We start from the raw sequence: 22,896 nt of genomic DNA, 5'->3' as shown, positions 1-22,896 counted from the left end.
CTTCCCCAGCACTGCTTTGTAGGAGTGCTCTGCCCTGATGTCCCTTTACCTGCCACGAGCACCAAGTGTCTCTGCTCAACTCCATATAAAGGCAGCTGTTTGGCTCCTGGACCACAGCTGTCCCTGAAAGCAGTACAGTAGTGTTTGCCCACTACTGTGCCCGAGCTTAGGAAGCACCGCTGGACAACAGACAGTCTCGCCAACCAACATCACAGATAATGTCTGACATGGTCCCAAAAAGCAGTCCAAAAGGAAGCTGCTTTCTATGGATCTTTCAATCTGAACCCAGCCCTTGCGTTACTCGGAGAGCACAATTTCCTGAGGTTGGTCAGGTAGAGAGCACAGGCTGCATCTCAAACCCACCCCCATTCACTTCCCTTTCCTACCTCTGCTTCCCCACCTCTGGCATACCCTGTTCAACCACGCACCACCAAAGCTGGAGGCCATCATGCTCTCCCAATTCTGATTCCTCCTAAAGACTTTTCTTAGGCAAAGATGTACAAATTAATCCTTTTATCGAATGTGCCCAAGGCAACAACAGTTCATTATATCTCTCTCCTACTCTATTACATGGGAATTCATTTTGTAGACCACAGTGTCACTGGGCCACGGACTGACAGTGCTTTGCTCTTGGGGAACCGGGAAAGGCAGAAATAGGGAAAAGAGAATATAAGCAGTACAAAACAAGAAGGATTTTCACATTCTTATTTTAATGATTAGAGACCAAATTAACACCACTGGAGCAGTAAGAGTGAAGGAGCATTTTCCCAACACACTGCAGAAGTTCTGTGAAACAAATCCATCCTATTTGGGAGAAACCCCAGGTATTTCAATATTTCAACTAGTTATCTGCAATTCTTAAACAGGAAGAGAGACTCTTGACGACTCGACTTTTTCACGTTTCACCATTTTCTAGAAAAGGACCAAGAAACAGCTACTGTATGAGAGAATTGCCAGAAACCATTCTTGGCTTTCATACAAAGTTGTGGGCAATAGCCAATACTTTGGAGAATTCTCCTTTCCGTCGCAGCATATAGGGTATTGGTGTTTTTATTCTAGTCCCTACTGGATTTCCATTGTCTTCTATGAGTACCACATTGTTGGAATCAAATCTAGGCGTCATGGTGGGGCCAGGCATCTTGTGCCCTACAATCAAAGCTTTCTTCTTTTCTCCTTTGATAGCCAGAAGGATTGTATCTCCTACTTTGCCAACTCCGGTCTTGTTATACACGTGGATACATTTTGGTGGCCGGTGGTATGGCGTGTTCCCCAGGGCGCTGTTGTCCACCACTCGCACGCGGGTGAGTTTCTGTATCGCTTGGCATGCTCCAGTGATACTAGCAAAGGACAGGAAAGAATGAGAGACAGATCTCCTCAATAATCCTTGGGGAGCAAGGGCAAACCCAGCACAGAATCTTGTCATTATAGAAACCATTCGGAAGGCGCCAGCAACAAATACATACCATACGGGTGACACATTGACTGCATTCAATGTGCTCTTTGAAAGCCAGATGCTACTCTGGGCTTTGCACACTCTTCACTAAATGTCAAACATAAAACGACTGTTCTACTCTGAAACACGACTAAAAGATGGTGTGAAGAGTGGCTTGCATTTTTGGGGCTTTTTAGCAACTGCAGATGATTCCATTCAACTTCAATTTACAAGCAAAAAAATGTGCTTGCTTCTGCCACAAACAGCCTGCAGGAAGCTAAGGCTCAAATCAGGCTCTTTCAATCTTGTAGACAGTTCCCAGCAATAAAGACTTTTCTGACCAATCTTCTTCTCATTGAAGTCTACGAGGGCCTGCCATCTTATTCCGCTTTCAGTGAGACCTCTGAGGCCCTGCTGTGGCTGTGCTGCCACCAACTAGAATCTAATGGATCATCATCTTCCCCATGTGGGAGGAACCCAGAGAGATATGTCTCTTCTGTATCTGCTTGCTCTGTGGGATTATTAGGAGTAAGAAACAACAGAAAGAAACTGCATGATACAAAGTTGCTAGATCTGACTCTGAATATGCTTGGGAACAGCAGGAATAAACAGAAATAATTCAACCTCCCTTTCAAGAATGGCTATTCTGTAAGCCAGCAAGCTCAAATTCAAGTGATTCGCTGCTTCTCTTCAAAGGACACCCAAACACAGACCGTCGGAAAAGCAGGAAGATCCTTTCTACTGCTAAACCACTGCTTTGCAGGAAGGTACTAGAAACATGCTGGCCAGGCAGCTGCAGGAACACCAAGCTGCTGTCAGCTGAACTACTCAAACAGACAGCGTATGGAATCAACCTACTTATTCACCTTGTTTTGCAGCGTAGAAGTGTGTACAGTACATAAAGACCAATGGGGACCACCACCTCTTCTTGAAGATGAAGGACCTGTATGTCCAATCATAGAACGGTTTGGGTTGGAAGGGACCTTAAAGATTGTCTAGTTCCAGCCCCCCTGCCATGGACAGCGAAACCTTCCGCTAGACCAGGCTGCTCAACGCTCCATCCAGCCTGGCCTTGAACACTTCCAGGGATGGGGCATCTACAGATTCTCGGGGCAATGCTGCCTAAAAGAAGTGCAAGCGTATCAAACACTGTGTGAATGGATATCAGCTGAAGCAGACATTTTTACATGCAGTAAGGGAAGGCCATCTGGGTCAGTCTGTGTTACTCTAACTGCTCCAGAGGCCCAGCGCTGCCTTTTGAGATTTGTTTCCTACAGCAGAGGCCTAGCCCAGCCTTCCCCTCTAAGCAGGCACCTCTCTCCTCTCTCAGAAGTTCACTCACCTCTGCAAGCAGCTGCCCTGTCCCACCCCATCCCCTGGCAGGGACAGTGGTACGCCACACTGCCTATCCTCCGCTTGCCAGGCTGTGGCTGCACAGCAGGGAAGGCGAAAGGGAGGAAGTTGGAAAGGGACAAAAGCACTGTCACAGGAAGGAAAGGGGAAACCTAGGTGGGACCGAGTCCGCAACGCAGCAGCAGCAAACAGCTGTAAGAGAGATTGCCCGGGTGCCACTAGACAAGAGTAACAGGACAAGGAGGACTTTTTTTCCCGTCCTTTCTTCACTTCTGCCACAGTCTTGGAGCAAAACCCCACCACACCCAAAGCAGGCCCACCACAACTGAGAGGTTTTCCCATTAAGACTGCTGATGTCCTGCAGTAGCACTGCTTACCTCTGTGGACTTGGCCTCCCTCTCGCTATCAGCGTATATATATACTTTAAATGTCTACTGGCCAATGCTCTCATGCAGCCCATTTACAGAGAAAGCCAGTAAGATGTAAATACCTCCTTGAGACAGCTCCTGGGACCACCGCACAACCTAGCCCTCAGCATTGTCTTAATCCCCTCTCTAGACCAAAGTCATGGGAATGACCATTCTCACCCTATAAACTGAAACCCTGAGCCTTCAAAGAGCTATATGCTGGAGATTCCCCATACACGCATAGAGCATACCGTGGGATTAGCCTCTAAGCTTTGTGCAAAGCATTGTAAAACATGAGATCCATAAATTTAAGCAGCTTTAAATGCCTTGACCCTGGAACAAGGACCTAAAGGAAAATAACAAAGTGGACACTGTTAAGGCACAAGGCAATAATTTTCAGGTTATTCTTGTTCTAAATAATTGAAATGATAAACTCTGGAATAATTTTAAATATCTAATTGGCTTTACATCAGCAGCGGCTGGCTGTTGCTTTTTTGGACTTGGCTGAGAAACACAGACACTTTCAACTTCTGTTTGCAGGCCCTTGCAATGCCCTCAAAAGCCTAAGAATCTCCTTACAAGCATACAAAAATGCAGAGTTCAGACCACACTTAAGACTGCCAGGAACCTGCATCTGTAGTTGTGTTTGGACTCACTTTACAACCTGTGAAGAGACAACTGTGAGATTTGTTTCATTATATTACCCTTTTTGAATTAGAAATACTGGATCTTATGCTTGACCTACTTAATAGCATCTCTTTCAATCAGGAAATTCTCCCAATAAAACAAAAGCAAAAGCAGGATTTGAAAAATTACCTGAAGTGTCGCTGTATCACTGTGCTGCTTAGATGGCTTAAGGATAAACCCAACTGCGTATTCAATAGAGCCATTTGGATTCTGGTAACCCAATCTGCGTAAGAAACAAGAGAATTATGAACCCTGGAAAATGGACAGAATTTGTTTTGCTTCCTTTCCCTTATGTGAATCGCACATCAGAGCCTCAGCACCTCTTCAGAAGCTGCAATCCACAGCACAGAGTGGTAACAGCATCCGCAGGGTGCTACAAAGCAGATCAACAACCCCTGCCTGAATTCAGCAGCCAACATAATTCAGATGCATATACCACAAAGCTGAACTCAGTATCACTGCACTGCAGTTTCCTGCACACAGAGGTAAAGGCCCTTCTGCACGCACTGTGAACCACGTAACAAGCAGGTCTGAGAATGTTGGACATGAACCAATTTAGAGGCAGCAGTGACCAGTAAAAGCTACCATAGTTACTTGTAACAGCTACCAATGTTACCTATAAAATCAAGCAAAAAGCCAGAGATACTCTGCAGACTGGCATCACAGCTTCAAGAAACAATCTGCCAGACAAGGGGTGAACCAAAACACCACTGGTGAGGGTACGCTCCCTCTCCGCATACACAAGGTGTTCAGCAGCCTGTGTTTAGAGACCAGAATCACACCTCTGCCAATCTCGCCCTGATAAAACCGTTCCCTGTAACTTTATGGGGCTCGCTCAACCCAAACCAAAATACCACCTAACTCAGGTTAACCTCTGAGGCTCACCACACCCTCTTCTCTGACTACATCTACGGCAGTTCTCTAACCTCATTCTGTCAGGCTGATGGGGACCAGCTTGCACACGCAATTGCGGAGGCTTGTCTGAACCCGGATCATTTTGCCAGACATCAGTTAGGGAGTGATGACCCAGGCAGCTATGCCAACAGATCCAAGTGAGGGGAGAAAACAACACCGACCTAGAGCCAGTCCTCTTTCAGGCCAGCTTTGGTAGAGCTAAGACTTTCCATCTGACTGCAACTACCGCCGTGTGACACTGCTTGCTTAGACGTTGGCAGTGGAACCAGCACATGCTCCGCTTCTCTCCTGCCTAAAGTAAACATTAAAAATACATTGACCTCTTATCTCCCTTCGCCAGCTCTCATCAGCTTAGGGCCAAACTGTAGCAGTACCTTGTAAAGCCATTTTCTTAACTTTTATTTTAAAAACAAAGCTGACTTAACTTCTCTAGGGAGAAAAAAACACCCACATAACCTTCCGACAGACAATGCCACAGCTGTTCTTATTACAACCAAGTAAAGCCCGGGCTAAATCTTCACTCTCTCTTTGCTTTTGTTTTTCCACAGTGTGTTTGCTAACTTGGGGATGTATGTAATTTTTAGGGTTTGCAGTTGTCCTACAGAGCAAGCATTACCCAACAGCAAGATGAGAAGCACTGAAGATGTGCACCACAGCAATTTTGTAGCAGTGTTCCTCGAGCAAAGCACACAACACATGGCAAACCACCTTGCCTGTCACACAGGCAGGTTTGGAAGAGATCAGGAACAGCCACAGCTTACATTTATTTGCTAAACAAAGCCACTTTTCAGTGGGGTAGAAGATCTCCAAATGAGTTCAGAGCTTCTCTTCACAGCTCACCTGCACTGTCCCCTCTGAAATAAGATTCCATGAAGGCTGTGTTTTTGCCACAGCTCCTAACAAAAACAAGGCCCTGCAGTATTTACAGTGCTGCTGGGAATCAAGGTCCAATTACCCAAGCCTTGCTGCTGCTAGGATTTCTAAGCAAGTTCAGCTACGTTGCCTTGCTGTAAGCCCACACTCTGTGTTGGCGGGGAGGACCGCCTGTGTCCCATTCTGCACTTCAGTGTACTGTTTCCCCGTGTGAAACTCAAACCCAGTAGGTAATATTGCTCCTACTTCCTCCACAATCACACTGAGGCTTTGGATCCCTCTAGAAAACCCAAACAAGCATCAGCAGCAGTGAGTTGGCCTCTCTGTTGTCTTTGACAGATGTCTCCCAGGGGGGTCTGGCTCTCCTCCCCTAGCAGGCATGGTGGCCTCGGTGGCAGGAGAGGATGGGCCTGCTTATCTTCACCACTATATAAGACCGACAGGAGAGGTCTGCTGGCTTGTGGCAGGGCAGGCACGTGCGCACACTCTACCCACTGTCAGAGGGACAGCAACGTCAGGACCAGCATACCTAGATGTGCTCAAGGCCGCATGTCAGATTCCTGAAGCTCTGCCTAAACTCTGAACTCACTCCCCTCTCCTGGGAGGAGTCGCCACTTGTTTCCTCCCTCTGGCAACAGTGAAGGTTTGTAGTTACAAAACTACCAGCAGAAGCATCAACAGCGTTAAGTATCCAAGGACTGTTTATTTTTCCAGATGACTCAGTACCTCCTTCTTTGCTAAGAATTATTCCTCGGCACATTAAGATGTGTCATGAGCTAAGAAACTTCGTATGATTGATTATTTAGTATGAAGCATCCTGTTAGGACCTGAGTAAACAGGGGGGATGCTTCCAATTACCAGGAAGGTTCAGGGTGGAGAAAAAGAGAAGAATGCACCTGTGGCATGGAGTACAGCATGCAAGGGTGCAAGTGGGTTCATGAAGAGTGAATCACATTTTCAGCTATTGTAACATGTCACCTTCCCTTCTAGAAACAAACAGTCAATAGCCTGGGTCTGTCTCCAGGCGCTGCTCAACCAGACCCAGTCCTGACTTGCTCCCTCTGCGGCTGTGAACAGGGCGCTCCATCTCCTCCACCCTGTCTTCCCCTCTGTGGAGCAGCTAATTACTAACCTAAACACCGAAGGGCACAGAAGCCACTCAATCTGTCATGCTGGGTGCTGCCACACGAATGCTCCGAGTGCAACCAAAGTTGAAGAGCCGCTATGAAGTGATGAGAGCCATTGGCCCTGGCTCTCCTTCCTAGTGCTGATGTTGCCTCACACCAGCAGGCCTTAAAATGGCTCAGAGGAGGCTGCAGTTAGCACAGGCACAGGGAACGCACGTGACCTGACTTTGCTTATGAAGGTGGCTCCCCCAGGGTTGTCTCTGATCAGGTTTCAGTGCTCGGAGGTGTATGGGAAGAGTATCTCCATAATGCTCAAGCACAGGAAAATCTGCAGGAATTCCCAGAAATCTGCTGTTGGTATTGCCCGATTGATGCAGGAGTGCACCCTACAACACCCTGGATAGGCAAAACACCACCGCTGCTTAGTACTTAGTCACTAATACACTCTTGACCAAGGAATTATCTTGGAAGGGACTTTTGGAGGTCATCTAGTCCAATCTCCTGCTCAAGCAGGATTAATTTCCAAGTTGTTCACGCTAGGCAAGAGCAGTATTTAAACAGACACTATCCTAAAATGAAAGGCCCAACACAAAGACAACTACTGATACAGTGCAGGGCACACATAGCTGCACCAAAGCAGTGATAAAGAACTATGCAGAGCAACCTTCTCTCCCAGCTCCGACCCTGCCGCTCCTAAATTCTAGCAGTGGCTCTATATCATAGTTAGAGAGACTAATTTCTTAAACCCAGAAACATAGAGACACTTTGCTTCTCTCCATTCCACATATCAGTTAAAAGCGCAGACCTCAGAGTGACTTCAGAGCAAGACTAAGAAAGGGTGAAGGAGTCTGTTAATCAAATATTCACTAAAATGACCCAATTTCTACTTCACTGAGTAAGTCTGAGCACGCAATAACCTGCTGCAGCAAACACTCCCTTCTCAAGGGCCCTTCAGTCATACCCCACTCAATGCAACAGACTGACATCAAATTCCAGCACCGCACAACAAAGGAACCCTTCACCAGTTATAAAGCTCTGGAAGTTATTTACCCACTGCACCATTTTCAAGTGCCATACCACCTTCACCATTTCCCCTTGAGATTAAAGAACTAACTTGTATTTACTGCAATCTTGAGTGGTTTTTGAATAGAGGAGTTCTGGAAAATTTCATCCCAGCTAACAGAAGCAGGCCACATACAATATTTTCATCAAACGCATGCACACATGCGAGTAGACCACCTCAAGGAGTTGATACAAACCAAGGACATCTTCCAGACATGGAGGACAGGATTACATACTCATTTTGAACCAACATCAGGGCACACAGTACCACAAAAGAAAGCCCTGTGTCCCCGCAACACACATTGCCATCACCTCCCTTAGACTAGCTCTAGCATTCATGTAAATCAGTCAGTCTTCAGCTAGATCGGTTCCCTGATCCAACTCATCCCATGGCCACATGAATGCCAGTGCGAGGGAATGTGGCAAAACACAAGACAGGGACTTCTCCTTTCACTGCCAACCCAGACTTACGTCGTGACAGTATCTCCAGAGAAACGCCAGCAGATTTGGACAGGAAAAGGATCCCTTTCGTTTCAGCACAAATACTGATGTGCTTCACAACAATAGTCTGTATGAATCTGCACTATTAACACAGCCATATGAGCACTAAAAAGTTCTGCATCTGAACACTCAAGAGGTCAGTGCAATGGCCCTGATCAAGTTTTCATCAGTGGTGTATACCCTAAAAACCAGCCAAGGTGCCGTTCGTACCCTGCCTGCATCCTAGAGTAAACGTACTTTTAAATAGAGCTGTTACCTAGCAATCCAGTATTACTTTCCTTTTTAATCACAAGCTCCCTATATTCCCAAGATCTGTAGTTCCACAATCATGCAGCTATTTCTTTTCCTTCTTTCTGCTAGTAACTTATCCATACGAACAGGCCCCAAGGAAAACCAATGGATGCTGCAAAGCAATTGCTGAGGCCTACTACCCAAAGCCTGCTGTCAAACATACAAAATAAAACAGGAAAAAATATTCTTCGCTTTTATAGTAGTAACCTGATCTACACAGTCAAACAGTGGGGGCCAACATCCCCTTTATTCTTCTAAGAGACCAAAATAGACATGCTCCAGGCACCACAAAGATTTGAACTGCATCTGTCATGCATCATTAAAACACAGGAAATAAATCCAAGACAATATGTGCGATGCAAATACCTAAACCCCTACTCTGCCACTGCAGGTTTATTTATAGACCGTCTGCCAGGGTGAGCTACAAGAGCCAACTGTGAACTACAGGACCCAATCCATTCACAGCTCTCCTCATAAAGGAAACGATGTGATTAAGGGCTTGTGTGTGTTAAAAATACACAAGATATTCATTACCAAGACATAATTGGTTTTACATTAATGACACACAGAAAGGCCGGGATTCACAAAGAGGAATTAAGTCTTTTCCAATTCCCTTTATGAATAGGATTAGCTATTAAACAGGATATTTATTGATCCAAGTTACCAACAGAAACTCATTACAGGTACATCTGTTAACAATTTTGAAGCAAAACACACTAACCTCATTTTCCAGATCACAATCAGGAAAGGCAGATAAAAAAAGAGTTAATACCTTTAATGGAAAACTTACTTTTGACGTTTTAACTCCCAACTCTAAGGTACTTACGGCTCTTAACATTCTAGCATCTGAGCACCTTAAACCATTCTATATATTCATATTCACAGCATTGTACTAAAATAGGAAGGCATTATTCCCAGTGCACCAGCAGGAAATTAAGCTAAGGAGAGGACAACTTTCTGTGTGAGGTCAAAGGAAAGGAGCAGTAAAACAGGTACCTAACCCCAGAAACTCTGCTCTGGTATGGTCTATGGGGCTGGAGGTGAAGCTCAGAGAGCTCCCTCTCTGTCTCTGCCTTCTGGAATTATATGTGAATTCAGACAACTGCCCACACTCCCATAACTTAACACAGATATCACCTCTCAAATATATCTTTACTACTTCTAAAAGTATTGAGGTCTCGGAAACAGGGCGATAGGTGGCAAGCCACAAGACCAGATTCGGTTTCCAGCCCTGACCTGGTCCCAACCAGCAAGGTGTGATCACAAACCAGATAGCAGTAACTGCGCTGGGGGGGGTTGGGGGAGGGCTGTCGCAGGGAGGAGGACAAAACAAGAAGGAAGAGATGGGGAGCTGTGGCTCAACCATAAAAAAAAAAGTCAGGAACCACTGACCTAGGCTAGTTGTTTACAGAATAAAGAACGATAGTGGCTCCAAGCCTTTCTGATAAAGCTACATCAGAAAAGGATATCTGACACAGACAGAACTCAGGCTTAAGAGAAACCTAACCTGGAAACAAAGGCACACTCATGCTGCAAGGCAGCACAGAGCTACCTGCAGCTTTGCTGGAATAAGCCTTGCTTCTCACTCAAAACCTTCCCTTAACTCATTTTCTCTCCTTCCAAACAAGACCCTCCCGATAAGCCTGGGGAACTTTCAAACCAGGCAAGTGAATGCAGCTCAGATGAGCATCTGCGTCCTGGTTTTACAAGGGCTCTCTGCCTCTCTGCTTTTACTAGGAGTAAGTCTTTCACGCTTGTAAGAAACCTGTCACACAGTCATCTTCCCCAAATTGTCTCCCCTTACTCACCAGACCTCCAAAGGAGTTTTCTGGAGAATAACCAGCAAAGCACAGGCTGGCACCCACACTTCCTGAGTCCCCATGACACACACGAGCAAATGCCATGCCTGTCAGGACACAAGAATTTTGGTCCAACTTTGCTGCATGACTACTCATACCCACACAAGCCTAATCGTGGCAGCACAGCCCCGCATGAATTCTGAAGCAAAGAAACACTCTGAAGGACACACATGCAAGAGCATCAGAATAGACTCTGCGTTTTCCTCCTCCCCCAGGCCAGACTGTGAGGGCACAAGCTGAAGCACAGCAGGAGCAGAGGGTGCTGCCTGCTGCAAGAGGCAAGATGCTACTGCTCACCCCAGCTGCAGCGAGTGCCCTGCCTGCAGGTGACACAAAGGCTCCACACAGCCCAGGCTCTGTCTCCCAGCTGCTTTTACAAGATGGTATCTGCCCTGCTGCATGCCACTCAGACTCAGTCACTGGGGCCAGCGTTTCCCAGCCTTTTTGAAGCAGCAACCCATACTCAGGGTTTAGGCGTTTCAGGCCCTGTGCCCGATGCATCAGCGACACCTGCAAACGGCTCGCTGTGAGAGACGGGCGGCATGGCCGGTACCCGGAGGAAGAGAAGACCCGGGCAGCCCAGGCGCCGCAAAGGACTCACATACTGCTCGCACCGGCACTGTGGCCCGCTCCCACACCGACGCAGCGCCCCGGGGACCGCCCAAGCCCCAGCGGAACGCCGGCACCCTGGGAGCGGCCTGGGCAAGGCCGCTCGCAGGCCACCGGCTCCAAAGGCCGCGTCCCGCCCCGCCCAGCAGGCCTAAGGCCCCGCCGCGGCCCATGCGCCGCCGGCTCAGGGGTGGGATGGGGCGGCGCGCTGCCGCCCGGCTATCCCCGCTCCGCTCCGCTCCCCACCGCCCCGGCCCACCGCCGCTCCCGGGGCTTCCTTTGCGCCCACCGCCCACACAGGCCCCAGTCCCCAGCTCCGCCGCGCACCTCCGAGGGGAACTCGGGCCCTCCGCCCGCAGGCCCCCGCGCATGCGCAGAGCCGCCGCCGGGCCCCGCCCACCGTCGCGCCGACCCCGCCCACCCCGCAGACCCCGCCCCTCGCCGAGCTCAGCCGAACCCAGCCGAGCCGAGCCGAACCCAGCCGGGTGGTTGCCGCTGTCTCTGCCGTACCGCAGCCCGGTACCGCAGCGCCCGGCCCGGCAGGGCCAAGTGGAGCGGCAGCCCAGGGAAGGGTGGGAGCCAGTCCGCGCCTGACACGGGGTAAGCAGAACCGGCGGGGTGCGACGGCTCCTTCCAGACCGGGCGGGCCCGGAGCCGCAGACTCGGTGCTTGGGAGGGGGGGGCGGCAATGGCCGCGCCTCAGGCCCTGCCGAGGGCGGAGCGGGCCGGACCGGGTGTTGTGCGGAGCCCTATAGCGGGGGTGGACTGGGGCGGGGGGCGCCGCCTGCCATCTTGGGGCGGGGGGACTCGCCCCGCCGCCCCTCCGAGGCGGGGTAGGAGCGGGGCGGCTGGGGGCTGCGAGGCTTCTCGCCCCCCTGCCCAGTGTGCGCCGTCCCTCGGCTCGGCCGCTGGGTGGGCGAGGCGGTTTCGGCACCCTGGGGGTCGTTTCTAAGCACCCCGTTTCCAGTGGGTGGGAGCGGCTCCGCCGTCTCACCTGCCGGCGCCGTCGGAGGTGCTGAGGCCGCTTGTGCGGGTGCTGGGAGAGCCCCCCCGCCCTCCTCCGGGCACCGCCGTGAGGGAGAGGGGCAGGCAGGCAGGAGGGATGTTTCAAGGGTGGGAAGAGCAGGGAAATTTCTGATACCGCCCTGCTTTCGCCTACCCTGGAGAAATCAGCAAAGATGGGGCTTGTGTCTATGCTCGTTGCAGCCAAGCAGCCTCTTTCTGCTCTTCTCTTGGTGGCCGGCCTCTCCAAATCGGCGAACCGTGTTTTTTTTCCTCTTGTCCTGGAGTGCGCCCTGGATGTCTGTATGTAGCTACCTGCTGGAGGCATCATGCCAAAAATCTGTGACGTGGCTGCAGTCAGCCTGGTGCCCGTAGCAGGTTTGATAGCTCTCAGCTGGATGGAGACTAGGTGTTTGGGGAATTTGGGATTCTGGGCACCTCCCTCCCTTGCCCTTCCCTCAATAGCAGGAGTTGGAAGCAAAAGGCTGAGCAGTGCGTGCTCAGGGTGTGCTAATTTAGTCGTGCGTAGTCCACAAGGGCCCCTGTGCCCCGTGTTTGTGTGTTACTGTGGAAGTGTCCCGCTCTATCATGCCATACTCTGGAGTAAGCACATATGGAAAGCCATGGGCTGCACGGCAGGAGCATCCCGTTAGCAGCGGTCATAAAGCCACTGAAGGGTTGCACAGCACAGGTGCCTCTTGGATGGTCCTGCAGATGCCCCACCCGGGCATGGGACAAAGACTTCACAAGTGCCTTGCGGGGACCGGTACCCTTCCCCTCCAAGCACCCGTGCTGTACGGTCCCTAATAGCCTTTTATTCTCTTAATGCTTCTGAGAGAGTGGAAAGCCAACCACTCCTCTCCTAACCGGCTCCAGGAGGACTCCGTTTAAACCAGAAATAGCAGAGCATTAAGGACGTTGCTTCTAATGACTGCAATTAGCTGGTATCTACCTAGGAAAGGCCTTTTTTGTCTGTAGCCTTTTAGTGGCAGGAATACGCTGTCTTCACCAGGAGAAAAATCCTTTCTGCAGTCTTCACCTGAATAGCATAGGAGCAAGATAAACATGAAAGAAGATGCCTTTGAGGGGGTTGGGAAGAGACTCTGTTTTGGCTCATGAATGTGTTTTGTTGCACTAAGTTTGCTCTATTTTTGTCTGTTCCTGTCTTCGGTAACCTTGGAAGGAACTGAAGCTGCTGTATTTTCTGAGGGTGTCGGTTTTCTTGTCAAGAAGGCACTGCCGTGAGGCTTTGTAATGCTCCATTTTTTTCCCCTTCGACTGGAGCATGGTGCAACTATTCTGAAATGTCCTAAAGTAATGAATTGGGCCAAAAAAAGAAAAAATACCGAGGGCTTTGCTTCTTGTTTGTTTATTGTTTTTTGTTTAGTTGTTTTTTTTTCCCTTCTGGACTTTTAAAATATCCTGGGTCATATTTTTTAGTTTTCTTCAGCAATAAAATGGGCTAGAATCTTGCTCAGGGAGGGGAGGGGTTGGCAAATTTTTACATAGAAAAATAAAATACCCTCATGAAATCGCTTCATTCTGGGAACTAGGACTTTGAGAAAATCCCAGGTAGTGTGAGATGTGTGATAAAAGCCTGAGAGCTAGCAGTGCCGACGGCCTGCTTTTTTTTTGTCTGTTGCTAATTACTCTTTTCTTGAGCCCAGGGTGGCTGGAGTGCCTCAGGTCATGGGGAGCCCCGCAGCATCCTGCCAGTGGCTCCTCTGCCACCCTCCCCGTCCATACCGAGGTGCAACCCCAGCCTGCATCCTATCTGCAAGTGCCCTGTCCCCATCCTTGTAGCCAGGGTGACGTTGTATGCAGGGGACCGGAGGGCTCCGCAGGCGCGGCACCTCCCGCTCCCAGGAAACACAGCCGAGACCTGCACCATCTGACGTGAAGCCTGCGCAGCTGTGGGGTGCCTGCTTTGTGCGGGAGGAGGCCCTGGGCGTAGGATACTCCGTGCACTGTTAATAGCAGACGGTGCTGGTTATGGATCCTGTGGCTGATTTGCATATCAAAGCATCTGAGAGCTCCGCAGTGGGTAACGGAGGCAAGGATGATAGGGCTTGCTGGAGGCTGGGGTTGGATCTTCCCTGGGGGGTTTTGTGGTGCGGAGATGAGACAAGACGATGGGGATGCTTGGAAAATGGAGATTGTCTCCATGTCCTTGAATGACAGCGCCGTTAAGGCTTTTTTAATTTAGCAGCTGCTATCCAAGGGGTGGGAACCAAGAAGAGGGGGAGCAATCCTTGGTGGCAGTGCCTCGGGCTGCTCCTGCCCTACCTCCTTTCTGCCAGCAAGAGCTTGGCTGGCAGCCGTACCACCCCCCCACCCCCCCCAGCCAGCAGCTCCTGTGGCGAGCGGACGATGTGCCAGCCTGCTGCCTGTTCTCCATGCTGCCTCTCGAACGAGGAGGTGGAGTCACCGCTTGGAGCCTGAAGTGGAGGGGCAGGTTTGCTACCCCCTGAACTGGCTCTGTAGGGTCCCAGGTCCTGCCTGATGTCTCTGGAGGCATTGTGGGGGGGACCAGCAGAGCCTCCAATGGGTCATGGCCTCTGGGATGCTGCATGATTCAGAGGAAGGTTTGCCTGTGTTGTCTGGTCTCAGTAGAGCTGTCTCCTGTTCCTCCTGACTCCCCAGGGCCTGGCTCTGAGCTGACGGGGTGGGAAGCGTATGCCTTTGCATAGGTCTGCCTGCTTTCACCCATCACAGCTACAAGGACTGCAGAGAGTCCTCTCTTTTTTTTTTTCTATTTTTCTTATTTATTTTTTCCTTTGCCCACTCAGGTGTTGGCAGGATTTTCCTGACCTGACCCATGAGGAGAGGTCTTTGGCTCTGTACTTTAGGCTGTGCAAAGGGGCCTTGCTGCTCACGCCCACCCCACAATGGCAGCAGGAGTGGAAGTCCAGAGGTACAGCCTGGGGCTCCGTGGGACCACCAGTGATCCCAGCGCTGCCCAGACAGCCCAGCTACCAAGCAGGTCGGTGCTGGCATGAGCATGGGGTGAGGAACCATGCTTGTGGTGGTGCTCTCACCCCTGCCCTGCAGCCATCTCTGTTCCTCCAGCACCAGGTGTCCTGCTTGGGGCCTGGCTGCAGCCGTTCCCATTGGAAACGAGCATGGGGAGCTTGGAGCTTGCTTGCAGGGTGAGCTGGAAACTGAAATGCAGGTTTCTAGGCAGGGAGAGAGGGGAGAGATCCCTGTGTTCCTCTGCCACCTTGATCTTCACAAGCGTGTTGCTGATCCTGACGCTCTAGCTTTGAAGGACTGCAGCGTCGGGCAGCTGACCTCTCTGAGGGTAATTCTGCCTTCATCGTGGGAGCTTCTGCTGCCTGAGACTGCAGCCCTGAGCCTCTCCCCCATGCCCTGTACAGCTCAGGCTCTTGCTGGGAAGGAGTCCTCATCTCACCAGCCATATGGGGAGTTGGTGTGTGCAGGAGCTGCCTTGAGCGTGGCCCTCTCAGGAGGCACCTCTCTGCCTGCAGCCCTTGTCCTGTTGGCAGTTCTCTGGCTCGCTCAGGGGAGTGAGTTGGCGGGGGCAGGCCTCGTGCTTTGGCTAGAAAGTTGGTTAAAAGGACAAAAGCAAAACCCAAGGCACGAATAAGAAACATGCATGTGTGTACGCACTCTGCAACAGAGAGAGAGGCAGAGATTCGTGAAGCTGGTGCCAAGCTTCTAGAGCAAAGGCTTGCAGTATGAAATGGCTTTTCTCTGAGCCTGCAGGCCTGCGGTTGGCACTGCCTTCTCGCTTCATGTCCTTCCAGCATGGAGCTGGGTGTCTGCCCTCTGCTCCAAATACAGATTAGCTGCAGGAAGCCCGAGACTCTCTTGCTAAGTGTGAGTTGCAGAGCATTTTCCTCTGTGCTTCTCCATGCAGCACTCCCTGCCCTTCGCGGGGTTATCTTTGCATGCTCGTTATGCTTTCCCCGCACATGATTGCGGAGCAGTCCTGGAAATACTTCTGTTCTCCCCATGGCTCTTGCATGTTGGTATTGTTTGCTTGTCATTCCCCCTTTTCTGCTTTCAAGTGACTTCCTCCCCATCCCTTGTAAAGCCAGGTGGGGAGTGGCAATGCTTTCCCAGTATCCCAGTGCTGTCCTTAGGCCAAGCTCTTATAGTGGCTACACAGCTTGTACGGGCAAGATAGGGATCCTGCTGGCATAACCTACTGCTTCTTTTGAGCAAGGTTTCCTGTACTTTATGTGCTTTGGTCTAATTGTCAATGCCAGCAGCTTCTGCCCACATGGTTATTGTGCTGGGAAGAGAGAGAGGTCTTGTTTTATGTATGCTGTTTTCCCCAGAGAAATTGGCAGTTGGTAGTACAGGTCTGGCTTAAACCAAGGTTTTGAAGATTCCCGTTTGTGTGGCCTGATCTGGGAAGACGTTTGTGCTGTTGCATTAAAGGAAGGAGCTGGATCTCTTAAGGGACTGTGTGTTTGAAAGGTGTCACATTGCATCAGCACCAGAAGAAAGCGGCTGTGGGCAGGATTCATGTCGGCCTGTTTTTGGTATGTTCTGCAGTTGATTTCCTGAACCACCTCAACTGTGCTGCCTCTGAGCAGCAAGCTGAAGAACGTCTTTGCCTTTCTGTGGCTGAAAGAGTGGCTGCTGCGGGTCTTTCCTGTCCAACCTTTGCCTGTGGCTTCCTAGAAGGACTGTCTGTCCCCAGAGCTACTACTGTGAGTCCCTGCATTGGGTGTGTTTGTCCCCTCTGCACCGCTGTAATTGTGTGCGGAGCAGTTGCTTGCTTTGGTACTCCTTCCCTTTCCTCTAGGGATGCTCCTGCTGGGTCTGTGCAGGTCTCTTCTCCTGGCTCAGTGCAGACCATCGCGCTGCAGACAGGCAGCTGCCACCAGCGATGTGACTTCTGGCTCGGTCATGCCAACAAGGAGGCCATGTAGTGGTGTTCATGGGGAGATGTACTCTCTCCTGTTGACTTGCATGGAAGAGCAGCTCTGACAGGCTCCCTTAAGAGCATTCCACCGTCTCCTGATGTGTTGCTGACATGGGTCAGGGGGACGGTGCTACTCTTAAGTGGAACTTCTTTGGAGAGTTGTGTGTTGGCCTGGCCCTGCTTTTGCTAATTAAATAGGGACCTTTAGTAGGCTGTCTCAGGTCCCTTCAAGGCCAGGTGGTGAGACAATCTTGGCATGATCTTTTACTTAGAAGAAATTCAGATGGAAGCAGGCCTGCTTGAAGTAATTATCAACATCTGGTGTCTTCTGCTTTGAGGTCAGAGAGAGCCTGGCAGTGACACAGGCTGGCGAGGTCTCTGCAGCTGACCTTAGGATACTTGGGCTCTTGTGCCAAAAATTTAGTGCCTTTGGGATGCCAAGGAAGATCTTAAAAGGGATTCACCCTTCAACTCCCTGTGCACGTGGTCTAGACTCCCTTTGTGTGGAAACTATTGGACTCTGGAGGCTCTTGGGTGATGCTGGTAAAGCTGACGCCTTCCCCAGGATGACTGTATGCAAGTTGGTGATTTGGTTTTGCTGGGCTCTCATCTTCGCTTGAGGCATAAACCTGGCTGTGAATTATTGTGTGTCTTCTGAACTGCAGTAGCTGCCCAGGGGCTTGCTATTATTCACAACACAGAAAAGGCAGCCTGAGTTGGCATGAGTTGCAAAGTTATAAATCTGGGAGGAAGGAACTGGATTTGCGGTGGATGCGAAGCTCAGTGTGAACTCCCAGCTAGGGCAGAAGGAGCCAATGCGGCTATTGGATAGAAAAAAGAATTGGTGCCTGGCTGCGCGGAAAAGAGGAACAAATAAAATGTGACAGTAAGAACTCTGTCTTCACCTTGCAAAGAAGGTCAGGGGTGACAAGGTACTTAAAGAAGTTAATTTTTAAAAGTGAATCCAAGTACAAGTCATAACAGGTGACAAGACTAGTTAGGTAAATTAGATGTGGGCAAAGCCTTATGAAATTTCCCTGAAAGTACTTAAAGAATAGACTAAGGCAACTTTTGCATGGTGAGTAGCCACCTTAGAGAACATCTAGTTGGAGGGAGATCTCAAGATCTGATCCCTTGAAATACAGGGAGAAAGAATGGGACTACAACCAGCCTGTCTAAATAAACTGGAACAAACAGTTAAGCAGTTAATGTTTATCCTGTTAAAGAGGTGGGAGAATATGCTGATTAAAAATCCATCAGCATGCGTTTGTCTGGAACGTACCACATCAAGTCGGTCAACACCCTTGCCTGGAAGGATGGCTTGCCTACTGGCTGAGCGGGGGCGATAGATGTCATAGAGCTTGACTTAAGTCAGTCTGTGTCACTGACCCAGGTGTCAGCCTCATAAACAAACATTGAAGGGATGGGAGATAGGAAGCATCCCTCAGGTGGACCCACAACTAGTTGAAAAGCTGTACTCGGAAGGGTTCCTCTCATAAGGAGATCCTGGCTGGGCAAGGCAGGGGAAAATGTTGGTATTACCAGGGTTTGTGAGCAGGATGACTTAGTGCTGTGTTGGAGAAGAGAACAACATGAGGCAAGCCTTGTATGTGAGCAGTGACACCTCTAAGGTGCAGGAAGCAATTAGTCCTTTCCACAACACAGATGAGGTATTGCTGAAGGACCAGGCTCAGATGTAGACGCAACCCTTGGAAAAGGATGCACACAAACAAGAGAGTATCCAGCAAAGCAACAGAAGTGATTAAGGTCTTTAGAAATACGGTGTGGGAGGAAGGATGCGAAGAACTAGGACTGCGTAGCCTGAGGAAGAAAAGATGGAAGAGGGAACTTCATGGTCTTCAAGGATGTGCAGCAGTGTACTTCTAGAAAACTGTAGTTGTGATGAACACAGGGCAGGAAGTCACTTTACCTGTAACGAGGGAGTTCAGACTTCATGGTCTTCCTTAGTATCGGTTGGGATGGTGAAGCAGAAGAGGAGGCTATCTTCAGGGGAGGTTTTATGGGGGTTTTTTGTGTTTTGTGTAGGGTGTTTTTGTTTGTTTTAGAACAAATTAGCCAAAAGGCTGTAGATATGGATGAGTTGCAGCTAGCTGTGCCTCAAGCAAAGAATCTCACCAGATGACCTTCAAGCCTGGCAGTTATGTGAAGTGTTTGACACCTGGAAAGGCAGCTGTGAGTAGCCCTAGGAATAAGACTTTACTGCTGTAGGAGGTGCTGGAGAGACTGGTACTAAAATACTCTGTCTAAATCCAGTGTCAGTGCTCAGAAAAGGATGCTGAAAAATTGAAGAGAATGCAGAAAAGAGTTACAAAATAATCTGAGGGCTGGAGAGAAAGCTTTATGGTGAGAAACATAAGGAGATCAATCTGTTTATCTAATCGAGGAAAAGATTAAGGTGGCACTCAGTTATCCTGCATAAGCATAATGTATCTTATGACTGTGTATCATTAGCTTGGTAGGATAAAAACGCCAGGCCAAGATGACTGGCAAGAAAAACCCGTCGTGAGATGCTGGGGCTGCGGTCACCCTCAGAGCCATGCAGCCAGGTCTCCCCTCTCCTCTTGTATGGGTGGAGATCCCTGTCTTCACCTGTTACCGCTTTCTCTGCACAACCCTTTTTCTCTGGCTTTCAAAGCCCCCCTTTCTTTGTTCCTCCTGCCTTGGTATCTGTCTGAGCCCTTTCCTTGAGACTCCTCTACATTATGGTTGAAAGCACTAGCCTGGACCCAGCTAATGTAGGGTGTTGCCCTGACAAACCTACGCCCACTTTCCGTGCATGTGCCTCTGAAATTGTTCCCTGCCTTTCCTTGCCCCAGCCCGTCATCCACCTCCGAGCGATTTATAGCATCCCTTCCCTTGTGGCACCCAGCTTATTTGCCAAACAGGTACTTGGGAGCAACCAGCACCTACCACCTCTCCAAACTTGGTACCCTGGTCAGTGAAAATGATGAATGAAACCAGATGTCACTCTTGCCTCTGGTTCCTGCCAGCCTGCAGTCCAGTGCTCTGTCACTTATAGCTGTTGGTTTATTTAGGGTCATTACACCCGTTTTCAGTCCATGAGGTGACGTTTCTGCCTTAGCCCGATGAAGAAACCTTGAGAGGGAGACTGGGTGAGATGCCGCAGCAGATGGCTCGCTAAAATCTTGCTACATCCACGACTTCCCTTTCACCCACTAACGCTGTAATGCTGTTAAAAATAAAAATGATCCAGTGTGCCTGACAGGATGTATCCCTTGTAAATCCCTGCTGCCTAGTGCTCCTGGAATCTCACACTCTCGTATCTTCATGTTTTATTATTGCCTGGGGTAGGAGGGGAATTTCAAAGCTAGTAGATAGCTCCTGACTATGGTTATGAGTCAGGGGAAGACAAATGCTTTGATGTGCTTTAAGGGAGAAGGGGGAAAAGAACCCCAATGTTTCCTTTATTTTGTTTTCTCCCAAGCTTTGTTCCATTTGATAGGAGCAGAGCTTTGGTTTGTAGGAAATAACCCCGGTAAGCGTTTGTGTCTTCTGGGGAGTTGCGTGCTACAGGGTGGAACAGCCTGGGCTGTTCCAGAAGAGTCTTGTGGAGTAGCAGCCATGGCTCAGCTCTCCTCTGGTGGGTATGGGGAGAAGGACACACCTTTGCGAATTAAAGGTGTAAAACCATGGTATGGTAGCAGCATTTGAGCAGCACGTGTCTGTGTGGTGCGTTAGGTGCCTCCTTCAAAACACCTGCAGCTTCTGGCCTGCCTGATGTGTAGGGTTGCCTGTTTTGATCGTTCTGATGATATATTATTTTGGCAAAAATGTTCCTGCTTCTCAGTCTGGCTTATTCCACCACCTCAAAACCCTGAGAAGTAGTTTTGCCAGTATAACTGCACCTCCATCAGCAGACTTATGCCTGTGGAGACATGTTGATCCGCTTGGGTGTCTTTGCCTCTCTGTCTAACACAGCTATGCTCGCAGATGTCTCTGGCGTTGGCTCGGTGTGAAAGATCAAATAGGACCTCTAGTTGGAGTTCAGAAATCTTGGTGAGAGAAGGGATGGGCCAATCAAAGTAGAGGAGGTATGCAGTTTTAATGAGCTTGTTTTCAAAATATATGGGAGTGACTGATGTATAGGTAGGAAAGCAGTGCTGGAAGCACATGGCTGGGAAATAGACTTTGGACAGGTTAGGGAGAGGGGCCTTTGCTATTTGGACTGCTGCACGTATACTCTGTCTCTTGTTGTTTGCACTGTGTTTCTTGGAGCAAGCAAAGGGATTTTTTTTAAACTCATTTGGTGAAGGTAGACTCAAGCCCATCCAAGCAGTGGTGCAGGTAGAGCTATGCGTTGTGACTGAATAAGTGCATGGTCTGGAAATTCCCAGTCAAGTCCTGAAAAGCTGGTGCAGGGCGGTGAGCCTGTCTGGCCCATAGCAAGCGCACCTGCCTGCTTTTTCCTCTGTTCCCCTCCCTTCCCCCGGCTGTTTCCAGCCTGTCAATCATCCTGATCAACCTCTAATTGCCTCTCAGCCCACCCCAGCATTTCAGAGCATCCCTTGTCTTGCTACGCATTACTGATTGCAAAGCCTGCCCTTCCTACCAACCCGTTCTTGCAGAGCTGGCTCTGGAGGCTCCAAGGAGAGCTCTGGGGCAACACCCTCTCCTCCTACCCCAGCGCCGAGGCTTGGCTGCCCTGTTATTCCTGCTCTGCCTCTCCACTTAGAGGTGTGTGCATTTTCGTGCCCGTTTTGCCTGCAGGAGCCTTGTGCTGGTTGGATTTCAGGATCAATGAGAGCTTCAGACTCAAATGTGGCTGGAGGTTGGTGGTTTGGGGTTTTTGGGTTGGTTTGTTGGTGTTTTTTTTATCTACTCTTGCTGCTGCTTTAAGGCATGTGTGTTGGGGATGGTGGCCCAGGAACTTCTGCCCCATCCCTTGGTAACCAAGCAGGTAAGAAGGTCCAGGAGGAGGCCCTGCTGGTGCACACTGCTGCCTGCCATGCCAGGGGAGGAACCTCCTGCTCCTTCCCTAGCACTGAGGCACCAAAACAAATACCAAAGGGAATTGCAGAGATGTGGTTTTTAAGCTCCTAATCCAGTGACTGTGGATGCTGGGAGAGAAGAGCGGACCACAAAAAGTGGTCAGGCATATGTGCTGTCCCTGTTGGGATCACCTCATGGGGCTGGGGATTGGCCTGGTCCTAATGAAAACCTGAAGTCTGCCCCAGGGAGGGAAGAACTAAAGAAGAAAATGTGATGATGGAGACAAATGGCAGGTAGCAGGAGGCAATGTGTAGGAGCTGCATGAGGTGCAGAATGAGGAGCCCATGTGTGGGGAACGGCAGCTGGGGGCACTGAGCAGGGCACCCAGCAGCACCACTGCTCCTCACAGGTACCTGAAGGTGGACGCTGCCTGCAGACAGGAGAGGCTGTGCTAGGGCTGGCAGGGGGTCCTGTGACTTAGGCCATGGGTGGATGGAGAGTATTTTATCCTTCTTTCTCACTCCTGGAGATGAACTTGCTGCTGGGTGCCACCCCCCCTTCCCTTGAGGGCAGGGCTTGTACCTGGTCCTGAAGAGCCTAAGTGCTGACTTTGGATGGCAGATGAAACTAGTGGTGTCAAAACTTCATAAGGCACGCTGCTGCCCGCCTGGGTATCTCCCTGGCTGCTTGGAGCTGAGCTGAGCTGGCAAAGGTGGCACAAAGCCTGTGTTCTTGCGTTTACCCCAGCAAGCAGCTGGGAAATCATTCAAAAACATCTTTGGTTTTACTCCTGTGGCTGGTGATGCTCTCGAGCAGGGGCAGGACAGGTGTTGCTCACCCAGGAGAGGGATAAATCCAAAAGTCCTGGTGGAGGAAGGGGCAGCAGGGCAGTGACAGCACCCTGCTGCTT

At 50.0% G+C, this 22,896-nt stretch overlaps 2 protein-coding genes across 8 annotated transcripts in view; one reads left to right on the top strand and one right to left on the bottom strand.

The window, feature by feature from the left end:
* Window positions 1-688: 688 nt before the first annotated feature.
* MRPL14 (mitochondrial ribosomal protein L14) lies at window positions 689-11,527 on the bottom strand. Of its 6 annotated transcripts, none has more exons than XM_074579779.1 (4): window positions 11,444-11,525; window positions 10,457-10,554; window positions 4,009-4,102; window positions 689-1,337 (listed from the first exon to the last, which is right to left on the bottom strand). In XM_074579779.1, the coding sequence occupies exons 1-4, from the start codon at window positions 11,485-11,487 to the stop codon at window positions 974-976; spliced, it is 600 nt and encodes a 199-aa protein (XP_074435880.1). In that variant the 5' UTR covers window positions 11,488-11,525; the 3' UTR covers window positions 689-973. The 6 variants fall into 6 exon arrangements, with proteins under 6 accessions (XP_074435880.1, XP_074435882.1, XP_074435877.1 ...); XM_074579781.1 differs by lacking the exon at window positions 11,444-11,525 and adding an exon at window positions 11,406-11,441; XM_074579776.1 differs by lacking the exon at window positions 11,444-11,525 and adding an exon at window positions 10,805-11,261.
* A 27-nt stretch (window positions 11,528-11,554) lies between these two features.
* The window catches only part of TMEM63B (transmembrane protein 63B), a 49,216-nt gene continuing 37,874 nt past the window's right edge, over window positions 11,555-22,896 (top strand). Inside the window, exon 1 of one of the 2 annotated variants that reach the window (XM_074579773.1) lies at window positions 11,555-11,716. The gene's annotated coding sequence lies outside the window, so the exon portion shown is untranslated. The remainder of the gene's footprint in view (window positions 11,717-22,896) is intronic. The other variant, XM_074579772.1, reaches the window with a different exon arrangement.

Source organism: Larus michahellis, chromosome 3 (genome assembly GCF_964199755.1).
Source record: "Larus michahellis chromosome 3, bLarMic1.1, whole genome shotgun sequence".
Lineage (NCBI taxonomy): Eukaryota > Metazoa > Chordata > Aves > Charadriiformes > Laridae > Larus > Larus michahellis.
Note: the sequence above shows the minus strand (reverse complement) of the source record. Positions and strands in the feature narration are given on the sequence as shown.